Source organism: Lissotriton helveticus, chromosome 1_1 (assembly GCF_964261635.1).
Source record: "Lissotriton helveticus chromosome 1_1, aLisHel1.1, whole genome shotgun sequence".
NCBI lineage: Eukaryota > Metazoa > Chordata > Amphibia > Caudata > Salamandridae > Lissotriton > Lissotriton helveticus.
This window is the reverse complement of record NC_136057.1, coordinates 1,811,098,621-1,811,116,911: the sequence shown is the minus strand read 5'-3', so window position 1 is coordinate 1,811,116,911 and position 18,291 is coordinate 1,811,098,621. Positions and strand designations below refer to the sequence as shown.

General features: G+C 45.9%; 1 protein-coding gene across 1 annotated transcript in view; it reads left to right on the top strand.

Annotated features, from left to right (window-relative positions):
* The window catches only part of ABCA4 (ATP binding cassette subfamily A member 4), a 1,114,059-nt gene extending 1,107,760 nt beyond the window's left edge, over positions 1-6,299 (top strand). The window contains exons 50-51 of the mRNA XM_078650330.1: positions 1,096-1,345; positions 4,982-6,299. Of these exons, the coding sequence (XP_078506456.1) occupies positions 1,096-1,345; positions 4,982-5,092 (361 nt within the window). The 3' untranslated portion in view covers positions 5,093-6,299. The remainder of the gene's footprint in view (positions 1-1,095; positions 1,346-4,981) is intronic.
* Positions 6,300-18,291: the final 11,992 nt, after the last annotated feature.

The window sequence follows — 18,291 nt, the reverse complement described above, 5'->3', positions numbered from 1 at the left end:
CACACTCTTTGCCACTATGCCACACTGTACTGCACTCTATGACCCTACAATACACCATACAACAATCTAATCAACTCTATGCCCCGACATTCCACTGTACAACGCTGTACTCCACTCTTCAACACTTTCCAACACTCTACAACCCACCTCTCCCCTGTACTGTACAAGACTCCAATCCAATTTATGACAGTTTACTCAAATCTATGCTACACCTTGCCACTCTGCTGCACTCCATGCCACAGTACTGTACAACACGCCACTCCATTGTACACTATGCCCCTACACTCTACTCCAACCCACTCTATGACACTACACTGTACAACAATCTTCTCCATTCTGCTGTACGACACTCCACTTAGTAGCACTCCATTCGACGACAATAGTCTCTACATTAGGAACCATTTTTATTAAAAAAAATAATTCAAATTCAATGAAAAAAGCCAAAGGTTAAAATGGAGTTGTAGTTACTTTCTACACAAACCAAATTTTAAGAAAACAAACATTAGAAATTCTTAAGTTATAGTTTTATTTTAAATTTATAATGTATGCACCACCTTGAAATTACTATCACCTTGTATATTATTGTTATACAAACCAGACTAAAAGGACACAAACATAAGACATTGGAAAGGTATACTTATACCTTAAATTTATAATTGGCACAACACCTTCAAATTATTGTAACTCGTGCACCACCATACTTAGTGTATTGAACTCATTAGCCACACTACATTAACTATATTTCATGCCTTCTACATGAACTGCTTATACTCTTTCATATTATATCACTTATACCATCTCAGATCATAGCATTTACAACAACACTTCTGAAATTGGAAATCACAAGATTTGTGAAAACACAGGGAATGGTAGAGTGGCGAGTGGTAGTAAGGGGGCGAGAGGTACAGTGGGTCTTTCCCATCATAAAAGGAGCAAAAAACACAACAAACAAATAGCACACAGCCAAAAAACTGAACTAAAATATTTTTTACAAATCAGGTGATATTATTTGCAAACACAATAAGACAAAGTTATCACATGGAACTTTTTTTATATAAATCAGTCATCACAAAACAACCTGTTTGTCCTCCCTAGATTTGGAGATGGATATGTCGTCACGATGAAAGTGAAGGCACCCAAGGCCGGCTCTGCTCCCGACTCGGCCTCAGCTGAGAAGTTTATCCAGGCCCACTTTCCTGGCTGCGTACAAAGGGAGAAGCACTACAACATGCTGCAGTACCAGATTTCTTCCTCTTCTCTGGCGAGAATATTTCAGTTGCTTATCTCCAACAAGGAAAGCTTGAACATCGAAGAATATTCTGTTTCTCAGACCACCTTGGATCAAGTGAGTACAGCCCGCAAATAGACTGTGCTTTGTGGATAAGGCTAGAATCATCAACATGCTGCTGGGCCTTGAATATCAGCATCCATAATATGTGACTTTTGATAGAAATATCATATGTGCTTTATACACCAATACAGTAATTGCTAATGTTTGCCTCATTCACACTGACCATATGGTCTCTAGTCTAGTGTATTGGGATTATAAATACTAAGGTCCAGAATTACAAAGAGTTGATGTAAAGTGGTGCAGCAAGTAAAGTTGTTGTGCTGCGCTGCTTGATTAGGACAGAGCAAAATAGAGCAGCTGTGTGCCAACGCAGGCAGCCTTGTGCCAGAGTGCAAAGGTGTCTGCGTTTTTGTCAGCATCATTTTTCTGAAGGAAGGGGTAGCGTCCTGTACAAAAACTATGCGTTAAGGCATTTTCCTCTTTGTATGTGTGCTGTATAATCCAGCACACCTGCAAAGAGGAAAAACGAGGGTAGAAACATTCTACCCCGTTATGCCTGCTTCAGGGACAGCAGGATTTTTTTGGCAGAGTTCTAAATAACTTCCTACCCAAAGAGATCAACCTTCAGCGTTTTCCTGAAGCTTAACCCTGCCCGCTTAATAGAACGCGCCACGCAGGCGCGAAATCAGCGCCGCGCAGGCGCGTCGGGGGGGCCATGACGGAACCGCTCCGTCATCAGCACAGCGCCACCGCGGCTGATGACGGAGCGGGTCCGTCATCAGCACGGATAGGGTTAAAGCATGGGGTGGAGCTGGATGTGTAGTGGTGACAAGTTTCATAACTAAGGTGCCAGACCTGGCAATGATAGTCACCTTTTCTACTAAGGTTATGCTTAGTAACTATTAGTTTAGGTAGATTTTTGCTGCGTAAATTCCAGGTTGGTCCTTTATCTATCAATTTAGCAGTTAGTCCGAAGGCAGCGGGTTTGTTCAAACATTTGAACACAATACACAAAGTTTAACATTTTATTGGATCTAGTAATGCAAGCCAGTGTAAAGATCTGTGGACAGATGATAAAAGCCATTTTCTTTTGAGTCCAAGATAGAAGAAACTACTGCATTTTGTACCACCTGAAGAGTGCCCAGAAGATTCTTAGAAAGGCATGCATTGTGAGTCAAGGCAGAAGTTCATGATTATTCAGAGGCAGAAAGGATAGAAGGGGCCAGAGTCTTTCAATACAGTAGATGCCTTAGTTGACACTTTTGCGCTGACGTTGCGTCACTTTGTGACGCAGCTGCGGCGTAAACAATGCGGCCAATTTACAATGTGACACATCTAGGGAGATGCGTCACATTGTAACGTTCTGCGTCACATTATACCTGCGTCAGGTATATTGTATGCAGGGAGGGCCTTTCCCACTCAGGAAAACCTCCTAAAAGTAATGCAGTGAAATCTACAAGATAAGTATAGGCCTCAAAATGCATTGCTGGAGTTGCGTTATGCTTGCAACACGACTCCAGCAATGCATGACTTTTGAGCCAACAGATGCGTCAGCATTTCTGATGGATCTGTCAATCCTTTCTCCATTGTGCACCGTATTGTAAATACTGCGCATCCATGGTGGGTCAAGGGTATCGCAGGCTGGCGCAGGGAAACCGACGCATCTCTACAGATGCGTCAGTTTCTTGAAAATCTGCCCCAAAGTTTTCAAAACTTTCTAATTTTTCAAAAGCAAACTCATAAAGCTGTAGTTTGTTATAAGAAAAAAAACAATGACCCCCACACAGTGGGAAATTTCTTCCATGGTGTTGGTGCCATTTTTCTTTTTTTACAATCCCTCACTGCCAGAATATACCTGGCAGTGATGGACAGTAATAAAAAAGGCACCCAGCTGCCTACTCTAGACAGGGCATATGTTTCGCTGCCTTACCTCCAACAGCCCCTAATACCTCAGGTCATCAGAGGAACGTTTATGCTGATTAAGTACATTTTACTCCTTCAGCAGAAATCCGACTGTCTGGCCAATTCTAAATAGAGCAGGCAGGCCAAGAGTTTGGATGGAAAGGGTTCCCCGTCGCAGTTATGACGGCATACACTCTGCACCAAACTTTAAATCCGCCCCATAGCTTTGAAAATATGGGGTTATTTGAAAGGTCACCATCAACTCATAGTATTGTGAGAGTACATTTAGGTCTGCTGAATACAGAATTGCTATTAACAGAATCATCTCCATTGAGTATAAACTGAAGGGACTGTACCAAGCAGCATAAAGACTGATTAAGAAAATGCAATGGTTCCAACTGGTCACAAATGACTAATGGAATATTCCTCGTAATCCAGGGATTGACAACTATCACCGAATTGTGGAGGGGCCTTTACCCATTTGTTGAGAAATCGACTAATTTGCTTTAGTTCCCATATAGATGTAAAAAGGTATATAAACGTGCACATCTGATGTCAATAAACTACTGAGGCACAGCAGTATACATATGCATAATCATGGGTCCACCTAACCGCTTCTATGTTTTTTACTAGGTAACAACACTTAGGCCCTGGTTATGCATAGTGGGTTAAATTTTAATCCTCGCATAAACAGGAGTTCGCTCATGAAACAGATGGGATTCTGAGTTCTATCAAATATATTGAACCTCAGCTAGTATCCCCCATACAGATCTTGGCAAGTAAAACCTAGGGAAATGTATCAATTGAAACAACCTGGTAGAAAGGCAAAACATGTAGATTTTGGTGTGCTAAATGCTGAGCCCTGTATCATATGCCAAATTGAGAAGGCCAAAACTTTGAACAGGAGGTATATTTACCATCTCTGGTTAATACCACACCCGCGGATACCAGTATTTATCAGGTGTGGTAACTCCCCCTCCTCAGCCTGAACACTTCATAATCAGGGCCTTAATAGAAATATCAATATGCGTAACATTCCCACATCAAATTTGCAAGTCTTCCTAGGCAAAAAAGTAGAAGGTGGTTAGCCTTCAAACCTCTAATAGAGTCATTACAGAGTGCAGAATCGTAAAGTGTATGCATTTGCTAGTCTCCACTATAGTCTTTTGGTTTTATTTTTATAATGTACTAAGTTAATGTGGGCTATGCAGGTCCAGTATTCTGACATATTGAAAAATCTTACTACATTTGACATTGCCGGATGTGAGCCTTTTGAACAACATCACTTAACCACTTCGACGATCATGACGAGCTCAGCTCGTCATGAGTTGCGCCGCTCGCACGCTGATGACGAGCTGAGCTCGTCATGTAACGCGGCTTTTTTCAAAACGCAGCGCGCAGCGGGAAAACCGCTAGCGCGCATGCGATTAAACACATTAATGACTGTGAGAGAAACACAACAAATACTGTGTAACTTGGACGAAGAAAAGGAGACATTCGTCGCAAATCTTTTGCTACATTGGTCATGCAGTTTTATACATCCACGTGAGTTCTGCCACTATATTGCTCAGGTTGTGCCAAAGAAGTTGTGTCGCTGGCGTTTGAGGGCTACACGACCATGGATCAAAGCATAGTTCATAGTAATTTAATTTAAGTAAAATGTTCCAGCTCATGGGTGTACTTTGGCTTCAATGCATAATTTAGGTTTATCTAAAAGTCAATGCTGTATGATCATTTTTTTCTTCAGGAGGATGATTTTATTTTACCTTTGGATTTTCACCTATGCAGGTTTTTGTGAACTTTGCTAAACATCAGACTGAAGATGAGGATATCGGCTTGCACCCCCGTGCCGCAGGATCCAGCCGTGCAGTAAAGGTTACTCCATCTCCAGCTTCATAGACCACACCAGGCACCTGCACAGGAACGGCCAGTGCCAGAAGCTTCATTGAAGGGCGTGCCATACATAGACAATATGGCTCACGCTCTACAACCCTTGTTTGATTAAAATCAAGTGGGAACATATATCCAACGAGGAAACTTTGAATGGGTTCCCACACGAATACTACTCAAGTATTGACTACTGGACTCTTGAGGAGAAACTCTGTCGAGCACAACCAGGATCATGCTGGTGCACTGAACAGATTAAAATAAAAGACAATCCCAGACATTGACAAATCAGGAACGTTCATAGCATACTATCCAGCCCAATATAGCACCTATTTTAATAAACAATTGCAGCAGAGATATTTTAAGGCATAGTCTAAGTGGGCTCTGGCCCAGGGCCCCCTTTTCTACAGGCCCCATCATTAAGCTTTCAAGACAGTCCCAGACAGTGGCATAACACAAACATGATCAAAATGACTCAAAAACCCCTTTCCAGGTCTGCAATTTCTCATATATATTCAAAGGCTTTGACTGAATGGAGGCCCCCTGAAGGACTGGGGTCTCTTAAAAGTCTGGGAGCCATCGCAGAGGGTTGCCAATGATTCAACCATAGTTGCTGAGGGCAAGGATCAGCTGAAAATGTTAGTTGTTCCGAGCAGGGTGCCTCAAATTATGTTTCTCCCGGGACCCCCAAAATCCTTAAGATGTCCCTGGATTGCTGTCATTTATGAAGAACGCCCACTTGATCAACACTGCCTGAAAAAGAATCGATGGACTATCTTCTCTCTACCTCGTCTCATCGTGCATCTGGTATTGCCCTTGAATATAGTACTTTTGTGAATCACACCACGTTGCATAAAACTCAACCCATTCAACTTTGAAATTGCAAAAAAAAGTTGGTGGCTAGGGAGAAAGCACATCCGTTGTGGACTCATACTCTATGACAGCAAAAGAGATTTGTGATCTGTCTTGTCTGGCTTTAAATGTAAGGAATTAATTGCAGGAGGACTCCCTACACAAAGAAAGAAAATGTTTCTTCGTTCCAGACTATTTCAATACATGTTATTTGAGACGTGCAGTAATGAACTCAGACTTACAAATGTATTACTCAAATTCCATCATTTTCCCTCTGTACAGCTTAATTAATTTGAGAGAACACTGCTTCTTGTCGTAGAAATTCCATTGTAGAATCAATTTACAAAATAAATCAACTTGGACCTTACCCAAAAGGGCTAGCTATTCAGATTCTGTCTCATTGCATAGATGTAATGTCTTGTGCTTTGGGTGGAATGAAATACTTATAATTATATTTTCTGCACACGAAAAAAACAGCATGGCATGAAGCATGCGTTTTATTGCCATTGTAGAGAGAGGGGTGAAGCACCATTACCCACTCTGGGTTTTGGCTCTTGTGATTCATTGCCCCTTTTAACATTCAACAATGGTAATAAAAAGCATATTACACTCAATGCCTCTGCATACATAGTTTAGCAATATCTGTGGATGAGTTATGAAATGCTGGCCAGCTAACCTATGCAAAAGCAAAACAGTCCAATTGTAAAGTTAGGGGCATATTTATGAAACTATGGTGCAGCACAGCCCAGCAAGTCTTCTTGCTGTGCCATAGGGAAAGGTCAGGTATGCGCCGTATTTAAAGTAATACGGCGCATTCTTGCCCTTTTCCATGCACTGTTGCAATTTAGGCAGCCTAGCGCAAAACGCAGGTACCCTTGTACCATGGTGCAAGGGAGCTTGTGTTGTAGGCAGCAAAGGCAATCCCAGGAGGCATATTTCTCAATCTCTAAAAAGAGTAAGTAAAATAAAGGAATTTCTCCTCCTTCTTCCTCTCCTTGGTAAGAGTAATATTTTGGTGCATTCCAATGCGTCAAAATCCATGGGAGTTGCATGAGAACACCCACTGCAAGGCCCGTGGAACGCCAAACCAGGGCAGAGTAGTGCAACACAGCGATTTGCGCTGTGTTGAACTACTCCAGATTCATGAAGCCACTCAGAGCCAAACAAAGTGGCTTTGCGTGTCTTCATAAATGTGACTTAGAGGTTTGCGTTGCGCATGTACCACATTGCGTGGTGCAAATGCGGCGCAACCTTCTTATAAATATGCCCCTCTGTTTGAAGCTTTTTCATAGCTGTCAGAGAATTGAAGGAATTGAGATGCGTTGTTGGCTCTGATTTGCAGAACTTTGTTCCACGAGTCCCTTAAATCATTGAGTAAGAAAGGACTGAATCAAGATTGTCAGACCTACCCACAGCAGAAGCTTTGTAAGTCTGGTCTTAGAAGCTCATGTTAAAAAAATGAAATCTGGGCATATTTATTAAACACTCCTTGCATGCCCTCAGGGCACCCCATCTCAAGTAGGTTGTTTATTACCAAACGGACCTACTTGCTAGCTGTTGCATTGTTGTGATAAAGTGACACACAACTACTTATTGAAGGTGAGTGTCAATTAACACATGCGGTACATATTTTGACTGCACTAATTTTACACTAGCAACCACTCCCACATACACCTTTCATACCAGTAGATATGCGGTTTAAAGTAGCAATTTTACCTAATGTCCATAAACGATTCTGTTTGCTGTATTTGAGAATATTCATTTGCCTCTTCTGTTGAACTATTGCCATTTGTATATGGAGGCCAGTGTGTGGCCCTCTTGTTCTTTTCCAGATTTGGTCTGTGGGCAAATTGGTATTTTCTTTTGTGTGATATTGGCATGGACAGTAGGTGCTAGAACTGTTGTTTTGCCTCTGGAACACAAGGGTAACTGTGAACTGTGCAAACTCGTTGGAGTTGTGCTATTAAAATATCTATTGTTATGATAGATAACGGCTGCACTATATAGAAATCTTAAATAGAGAAATATATGTCCCTGCCCCTTTAAGTTGCTATTATCTTCCCTTAGCAAGTTGTGCCCCAATGGAAATGGGGCTAATGGTAACATAAGAAAGATTTGAAACAGCCACAGCCATTAAAAACCTTTCTTTGGGCTATGTTATCTCTCTGACACAGGGTAGCTTGCAGTGACACTTGAAAACAGATGGATGACGTTACAACGCATACTTTTACAACACATACTTTAACAATGCATTTTTTACAACGCATGCCATTACAACACATTTTTAAACACTAATCTTTAAAACGCATTCCATTGCAACGCATACTACCTTTACAACGCATACCATTACAATGCATACCATTACATTGCATGTATGGTAAGTATTGGATAGTGTAGGGGTAAAAATTACTATTCTAACTCCAGGGGGTGCAACAGTAGGGTACGTGTTGGATAGTGTAGGGGTAAAAAGTACTATTCTAACTCCAGGGGGTGCAGCAGTAGAGTAAGTGTTGGATAGTGTAAGGGTACTATGCGTTGGAACGGTATGCGTTGTAATGGAATGCGTTGTAAAGACTGCATTGTAATGACATGAGTTGTAATTGTATGCGTTGTAGTGTCATGCGTGGTAATGGTTGCGTTGTAATGACATGCGTTGTAAGGGATGTTGCGTTGTAATGACTGAGTTGTAATGGTAGTGCGTTGTAAAAGTTGCGTTGTAAAGGTTGTTTCCCCTTGAAAACGAACACATCATTATTGGGAGTGGTGCATTGTGCGGAAATTTCCCAGCCAACAGGCCTTTTCAAACACAACCATTCATTAACATAAGCATGTCTTCTTCATTTTAACTAGGCACTGGGAAAGCAGTGCACCGCCCTTCGCAGTAGTATTGTCATTTCTGGCCCTGAGTTCCATCAGGTTAAACATGGCCGCTCAGCATGTACCTGTTCCTCGTGCATGTTACAAGGTAAGCCAGGTGGCACACAGACATTCCACAGAGGTGAGAGACTTAACGGAACAGATAGAAACCAAGAACCATGTTATTAAAAAACACTTTTAATGGCAACTTTAGCTTGTTGAATATAGAATAGAGGACATTTCAACTGCTACCCGTAGAAATCCCAAATAAAGCCATAGCACATCGATTCACAGAAAGATCAATCTTTAGTCTTAAACATACTCTTATAAATCAGCTGTAAATTAAAACAGTCGAAAGACGACATGACATTCCAAACCAGAAAAGGGCTTTTAAATGACGAGTAGCACCACTTGCTAATTAGCAAAACGATCCTGTGTAAATTGGATGTCTCCAATGGGACTAACACTATTTTATGTTTATTGGCTGCATGAGTGGTTTTGCATTTTAAAATAATAAGAATTATGTACATCCAACGTTTTACATTCCACCACGTTTACTATGTCTGACCTCCTGAAATGTGCTCACAATTATTGCAGATTGTAATTGTACAGATTTTTACAGGGCAAATAGGTAATTAAATGGTCATGGAATGAAAATTGAATGCATCGTTTTTTAATTCTTGGTGAATGAAAAATATATAGTATTTCTTGACACATGTTTAGCAGTGCTCCCTGAAATGTGTTTTTCCATGAAATCGTAGACATTTGACAATCGGTTACATTTTTACGAACTACAGATAAAGTGCTTAAAAATTGAAGACTGTGATTTTTAATACTCTTAGTTGCATAAAAGGGTCATTATTGCTAATGTTTTCAAATTGTTTGAAAGGTATTATCATTTATTCATATTTATCCAGACTGAGACAAAAACAGGCGGGCACCAAAATAAAGTGTACTCTGTTAACAAGTCAGATAGCTAAAAAAGTGTGCCACATTTGCAAATCAAGTTTTGAACTTGAAAAGACTCGCTGCATGGGTATTTTTCTGGAAATGGGACACTGCATGCATTTTTGTTTGCTGCAGGCAATGTCTGTGGAAATATCAAAGAAATCAACAGTAAAAAAGGCGCACAACGGGACCCTTGACCTTCCTGGGAGGTCGCTCCCCCCGCCGCAGCTGCTCTGCCGGTGCCGTCGCTGTTGCCGCTTCTGCTCCTCCTGTCTACCCTGATTGCCTGCCTGCCCCTGTTGCCTTCTGCTTGCCCCTGCTGGCTGCCTGCTTGCTGTGACTGTGCCCTCCTCCTTCAGTGTCCCCGCTCCCCCTGCACTCGAGCCCCGTGCTCTGTCAGTTTCCCGCCACTGACTCCCTTGCGGCCTGCCCCCCAGCGCCCATTCGCCGTCCAGTCCCTCACCTCCCGCCTCCCAGCTGAGCCTCCCTCCCCTCATTGCCATATAATGCCGCCCCTGCACGGTGAGGAGAGTGACCCTTGACCTTCCTGGTAGGTCGCTTCCCCCCGCCGCAGCTGCTCCGCCGGTGCCGCAGCTGTTGCCACTTCAGCTCCTCCTGTCTACCCTGATTGCCTGCCTGCCCCTGTTGCCTTCTGTACCCCGTTTGCCTGTTGTTTGCCCCTGCTGGCTGCACGCTTGCTGTGACTGTGCCCTCCTCCTTCAGTGTCCCGGCTCCCCCGCGCTCTGTCAGTTTCCCGCCGCTGACTCCCCTGCGGCCCCGCACCCCAGCACCCATTCGCTGTCCAGTCCCTCACCTCCCGCCTCCCAGCTGAGCCTCCCTCCCCTCATTGCCATATATTGCTGGCCGCTGCGCAGCCACGCTGCTGGCGTGCCGAATACGCGCCTAAGGCAAGACCGTCTGCGCCAGTCCGCGCCTGGACCGCGTTCAGCGCCAAAACCTCTGGACCTCACACCACCCATGAAGCCCGCATCCGGTACGATGCCAACACCCTCATCGCACTCAACCATGGACAACCACTCAGCTGCCACAAGGCTGCCCCTAAACGCACCCACAGCCCTTTCACCTGCCGGAACTGCAGCTTCGCCTGCACCAAAGACGCCGAGATACCTGCCGCGATGGAACCCAACCAGCTCCGATGCATCCTGCTCAACACCCGCTCCGCACGCAAACATGCAGTCGAGCTCTGGGACCTACTCAACACCACATCGCCAGACATCGCCTTCCTGACCGAGACCTGGATGAACAAAGCCTCCCCTCCAGACATCACAGTGGCCATCCCCGACGGATACAAGATCACCTGCAGAGACCGCACCAACGGAGTCGGAGGAGGAATCACCATCATCCACAAGAACACCATAAGGGTCTCCACAAACACTGCCGACACCCTCAACACCGCCGAACACATGCACTTCCAGATCCACACGGACCCCAAGACCACCCTGAGAGGCACCCTCGTCTACAGACCACCCGGACCCCGTTCCCAATTCTGCAACTCCATCGCCGACTTCATCAGCATGCACGCACTGACCTCCATCGACTACCTCCTCCTCGGCGAGCTGAACTACCACCTGGAAAACAACAAAGACAGCAACTCCTTCACCCTGATCGACAACCTCACCAACCTTGGACTGACACAGATCATCACAGTACCTACCCAGATCGCAGGCCACACGCTCGACGCCATCTACTCCTCCAGCCCCCACATTGCCTTCAGCCACGCCTACGAACTCACCTGGACCGACCACCACTGCGTCCATTTCACCTTCCAGAAACCCGTCACACGTCACCGCACCCTTCAGATCCCCCAACGTCACTGGGGCAAGGTCACCAAGAAACTCCTACAGACACACCTCGAACTGAACCCACCGACTAACCCCACCGACCCCGAGGAGGGGGCCCGCACCCTCAGACTCTGGATGGAAAACTGCGCCAACACCCTGGCCCCTATAAGACAGCGCACCAACAGGGACACCAGCCAGAGAGCCAGCTGGTTCACCCTGGAACTCTTAGCCTCCAAGCGCACCTGTCGGAAACTGGAAAGCATCTGGCACAAGGAGAAGACACCCGACAGCCGCACAGCCCACAAAGACGCCATCCGCAACCACCACAACCTCATCAGGACTACCAAGAAGGCCTCCTTCAAAGACCGCCTCAACAACGCACACAACAGCAAGGAGCTCTTCAACATCGTGAAGGAGCTCTCAAACCCCAGCTCCTGCACCAACGACATCCCGCCATCTCAAGCCCTGTGCGACACCCTCACTGCCTTCTTCCACAACAATATCATCCACATTCAAGACAACCTCATTCCTCGGACTATCCCTGCTAACCTCACCACACCGGACGCACCGAACTCCACCGAATACGACCACCTCACTACGTGGACCAACGTGAACACCGAGGACACTATCAAGATCATGAGCACCATCCACTCAGGCGCCACTTCCGACCCTCTCCCCCACCACATCGTCAACAAAGCCGCCAGCTCCATCGCACCCTACCTGCGTAACATCATCAACCTCTCCTTCGAGACGGCAATCTTCCCTGAGAGCTGGAAGCACGCTGAGATCAACGCCCTGCTGAACAAACCCAAGGCAGACCCGAGCGACCTCAAGAACTTCTGGCCCATCTCCCTGCTTCTGTTCCCAGCTAAGGCCATCGAGAAGATCGTCAACACCCAACTTACCTGATACCTGGAAGACAACAGCATCCTCGACCCCTCCCAGTCAGGCTTCCGCAGGACCCACAGCACCGAGACCGCCCTCATCGCCGCCACAGACTACATCAGATTCTTACTCAACAACGGCGAGACAGCAGCCCTCATCCTCCTGAACCTCTCCGCTGCCTTTGACACCGTCTGCTATCACACACTACGCACACGCCTCCACGACGCAGGGATCCGCGACAAGGCCCTGGAATGGATCACCTCCTTCCTCTCCGACAGAACCCAAAGGATCCGCCTCCCCCGTACCACTCCGGAATCACCAAGACCATCCGCGGTGTCCCACAAGGATCCGCCCTCAGCCCGACGCTTTTCAATGTCTACATGGCACCACTCGCACGCATCGCCAGACTACACGACCTCAACATAATCTCCTACGCCGATGACACGCAGCTGATCCTCTCCCTCACCAAGGATCCCCTCACAGCCAAACCCAGCCTCCACGGTGGTATTAAGGCCTGTCGCCGCCTGGATGCAAGAAAGCCAGCTCAAACTGAACACGGACAAGACAGAGATCCTCATCCTCGGGCCCAACCCCTCAGTATGGGACGACTCCTGGTGGCATGCATCTCTGGGCACCCCCCTTCACACCTACAAACCACGCACGCAACCTTGGAGTCATCCTCTACCCGAAGCTCAGCATCCCCAACCAAGTCAACGCAGTATCCTCCACCTGCTTCCACATCCTCCGCATGCTCCGCAAGATCTACAGATGGATCCCGACAGACACACATAAAACCATCACCCACGCCCTCATCAGCAGCAGACTCGACTACGGCAACGCCCTCTACGCCGGAGCCCCGTCCAAACTCATCAACAGACTTCAAAGAATCCAGAACTCCTCTACACGCCTGATCCTTGACGTACCGCGCCAAGACCACATCTCCCCCACCTGAGAATCCTGCACTATCTTCCCCGTAGACAAGAGAATCAGCTTCAAACTCCTGACCCACGCACACAAGGCACTTCACAACACCGGCCCTGCCTACCTCAACGACTGACTGTCATTCTACGTACCCAACAGGAAACTCCGCTCTGCCAACCTGTCTCTGGCCGCCATCCCACGCATCCACAGAACCACTTCCGGGGGCGGTCCTTCTCCCACCGCGCCGCCAAAACCTGGAACTCCCTCCCCCTCCTCCAATGACAAACGGAAGACCCGCTGACCTTCAGGAGACTACTCAAGACCTGGCTCTTCGACCACTAGCAGCAGCCATCCCCCCCCAGTGCCTTGAGACCCTCGCGGGTATGTGGTGCGCTTTACAAATTCTCAGATTGATTGATTGATTGGCCATAAACAGGTCCACAAACTGCTAACAAACCGGCCCACACACTAATCTGTTATTCAAGCCCATTGGGCCCTGCCGGATTGCCCTATAGGCCAGTCCTACCTTTCTTACATGTTGCGTTCTGCCCGCTTTCGAATGCTTCAAAATCTGGTTGTGCAGATAAGGATGTTAAACCGGGGAGGAAAAGCCATTTTAATCCTTAAGGCAAATGGGCAACAGGCCAGTATCCCCCCCCCGCCTCCACCTTTCAGGGCCCCTCCTAGTAAGGTAATCACTCTCTGTTTTCACCTGTGCCCAATTCTCTATCGCGACCTCTCTAGCTAATAAATTAAATCAATCACCATTTGTATAGTGCACAGCTGCCTCCAGGGAGGCATCCAGACGCTTACGCGGGCAATTGACAGTCAGTACATCCCTTGTAGAGGAATAGGAAAGCGTTTAGCTTTTATCAAAAAGAAAGGCTTCCAGTTATTTCTTAAAGATTGTAATAGAGGCAGCACTATGAGATTTATTGGAAGAGTATTCCACAGCGTGGCTTTCAAGACTGTGAAAGATCTTCCTCCTTACCTTGCCTTCACATATTTTGGTCATGAAACAGTGGATGATGGATAAGGTCTGAGACTGCCCACACCACCACACTCTGTGATTGGGTGTCACTGATTCACATTCTGCCTGGGCACTTCAGGGCTTAAAACTGCCCAGGTTAGAGGCAAACAGTGACGCTCCCCACTCTCAAGAGGGGAAGGACATTGAGACCCCTCCCAAATCTACCAACCAAAGGAGGAGAAGAGCCAAGACCCATCTGAAATCCAAGAAAACCACTCCCAGGGCAAAGTCAACCCCTTCCAAGCCCAACCCCCATCTCAAATGAGATCCTTGAGGTGCCTTGCATGCGCACCAGCTGCCCCTTCCTGGGGAGTTTCCCCAGGCAGCGTTTTGTCGGCAGTATAGGTGGCAGGCCTATTGCTCACCTAACCCCACCTTCATAAATGTGGACTAGCCAATAGCCTCATGAGTTTTATTTAAATCTGTGATCCAAATAAAAAAACTTACAGTATGTTTCATACACATGAGTCTTGCAACTGTTTCTGATCTGAATGTGAAATAGACATTGTGTTTGTGATGTGTCACTATATTTTGGGCTCTTACATGTATTATGATGTGCCTTTAGCAGTGATCATAGTTCTCCAGTAAAATGCACCGGTGATAGTATACCACAGGAGATGGCTAACAGTTCCATAGATGGACATGTTGGATGAATTTGAATGAGATGGGAGGGTATTTCGACTACTCTTGGACATTGCGAAGCCTCATTTGGCTTTAAGGTCTCTTGATGGTGTAGTTTGGATAAGTGTTGCAATGACTAACTTGCATGACATCATCACACATGGATGTATATATGTAGGCCTCATGTGGTATGATTGTAATGGGTATATGTCCACATATGTGTGTTGGCCTTTCACCTAATACTTCTTCCTGTCTCACACATTCACATTCTATTGTGGTTGCTGAGCCTACTTCCACTATTCCATATTTAGCATGATTGTTGGGTGTGATAATGTTGATCCCTGGGTAACAATTAAGCCACAGCGACTGTGCACATGGGGATTTAGAGAAATGTGTATGTTGACTGTGGCTCAGGCATTCAGGCTGTCAGGCACCCACATGGTGGAGTGAGTGCTATCATGTATGGGGACTTACTTACCGTTGTGTAGCACCTAATGACATCTCTTACTTCTATGGTTTCTTTCATGCTTTGGAAATGGGAGGGACAGGTGAGATCTAGCCTCTAGCTACTGACCACAACTTTCTATAGGTGTAATGTACACATATTTTGACAAGGATCACATTGTCCGCAGTGACACTTATTTGCTGAGTGACATATTTGTATCCCATTAAATGATCTTTCTAACCTTCACGTGTGTGCATTTCTGATTGTACATACTCCAATTATGTCATCTACACCCACCTGTCCCATATATGTATATTTGCACCCTGTTCTTTCAGTTATCACCATGGTTTTTCTTACAGTGGAAATGGTGGGGACTTCAGACGGAATGCTGTAGAATCCAGTTTGTGAACTGGCAGTTCCAGAGAATTGTTCGCCACCGCCTGCTGACATGACGTTACATGCTTGTAGTGATTGTGAATCGGCCGATTACATGAGGTATAATCCACTTTCTACAGCTAAAATGGCTGCCTGACGTAGCTTATTGGACATTCAATACTCGGCTAGCGCCGGTGGAAGTTGACCACGCTGTGTCTGCGCATGCCGAAGACTGCCTATGCGTACATGTATGTAGTAGTTTGCGGAACTCTTCACTTGCTTACTGACACTGTTGCGATCAACACCGCCTCAACTTCAGCTGTTGTCTGCCATCTCTGTGAGCTATCATGTCCCATGCAAAAGGGGTGAGGGCCTCAGCTTTAAACCAGAGGAACTGGAGAAGCTGGTGGAAGAGGTCCTCCCCATGAATAGCCATCTCTATGACTCATCAGATGAGCAGGCAACTTCCTTACATAGGTACTTCTCTCTGTTGGTCTGCAATGCTTCCTGTTTCCCAGGCTATGATGGGGCTTTGGTGTCCAGTGTGTCATATAATATAAAATGTGTGGAGTTTTGATGTCCCTACATTACACATCTATGTAAGGGATAGTGAAGCACTTTACTCTGTGTACTTCACATCATCTTTGTGACTTTTTTCAGGCACAGAGCATTCCTAGGTACCATGCACATTTCAGTGCATATGTTCTGTTATTGGAGTCATGTAACACTGTTTCAAAATCCTGGTGGAGGGTAGTGGATATTTTTAGGCTCACAGTCTGTACTGTCTGTGTTCTGTGATGTTGGTGAAGTGAGGCATGTGTATAGTGAATGTACTGACGCAGGCCAGATCTGTAGTCACAGTATACTTTTGGAGATATCTATCCCGCAAAGGATCCCTCAGAGTGTTACACAAATGTAATATCACATTTAGGATGACACAGAGATGCACAATCTTCTTTGAAGTGCTGTTTAAGTGTTGTAGATGTGATTTGGGTCTACACTGCCTGCAGAGGGCAAGGGTAGATGAAGATTTGTGTCCATCATTGGCCATGGCAGAGGCCTAGAGACAGAGTCACTGTGTGCTGGCCATGTGAGTCAAAGGTTTAGCTCCCTGTGGTCCTGGAGATCCTTGGATGTTCCCAAAATTAGTCCTTTCCCCCACTACTATTTCATGATAGACTGTGCATGCAGACCTTCTGTATGTTCTCTGAGCTCAGCCCCTGACCTGAGACTTCTTTATGTTGGCCCACACTGTGGATGTGTGTGATTTGATTGGGTCATGGCATTTATTTCCACTGGTGTGTTGTTACTCTCCAAACAGCTTGCATTGTAGAGGCCTAATGCTCATCTGACAGTTTGCCTGACCTGGTAGTTGCTCATGTGTGAGACAATCGATTGTTGTGGTTCAGCAGCTTGTTAAAAAGCATCATATACAACTCGGTATTCTAAAGTTTGTTAATGTCATCCATGTGTCATTGCCACAAATGGCAGGCAGTATGTCCTGTGATGGCAGTAGCACCACTCCAAATCAATGACACATTGTATGTTATCCCTTTCTGTAGTCCACATGGCCAGAGCATACCAGAGTGGTATATGTCAGTGTGACACATGCAAGCTATTTCATTGTGACCTTTGTGTTTAGTGTCACTATGCATCCTGGTGTCAGGCAGTATGTAGCGTCTGCATGTTGTTAATGGGCCAGGCGGATGCAGGGTGTGTACATAGATACGCAAGTTGGTTTCTCTTCTGAAGGTCTGAACTGTGTGGTGTGTGCCTCTGTTGCTCACTCAGACTACATTTGAGATGGTCCTGCCCTATATGGGGTTGGTGGTAGTGTTTATCAGTGTAGTATACTACCAGGATTGAGGATAGTGAACTGATGACTGCAAATAGTGTGTACCACTATGTGGTGCTAAGCATGTGAGCAGTACAAATGTATCTTATAAATATTTGTAACTTGCTTGTGCTAGGTGTCTCAAAAATGTGTGAGAGCCCCACATTGACCCCTTTACTATTAGTTACAGTATCATGCTTCGCCTTTTGCTTCAATACAGGCCAACGCCCACCTAAACCAGCGATTGTAGAAAGCCATCATACAGAAAGTATAGTCCTTGGGAGTCTATAGCCAGTGCAGCTCCACTGCAGGAAGAGGTGGGAGGACCTGAGACGCTGGACCAGGATCATCGCAGAAGTCCAGCTGAGGAAGTTCTCCCCAGGTAGTAAGGGCACGCACCAGACCTTGACTCCCCTAATGGCCTGCATCCTGGCGTCAGCCTACCAAGAGCTTTATGGGCAGATCAGAGCCCAACAGCAGGTAGGAGGGAGTGAGTATTGTGCAGAGTCTGACATTGTACATTAACGTTTTCCTCCTGTTACAAGCAGCAGTTGCCCCATCAACACTGTAGATTACTCATATCCTAAGGATTATCGGTATTGTTGCATGTGTGAAGGTAGTAAGGTTGGTGCATGATGTTTG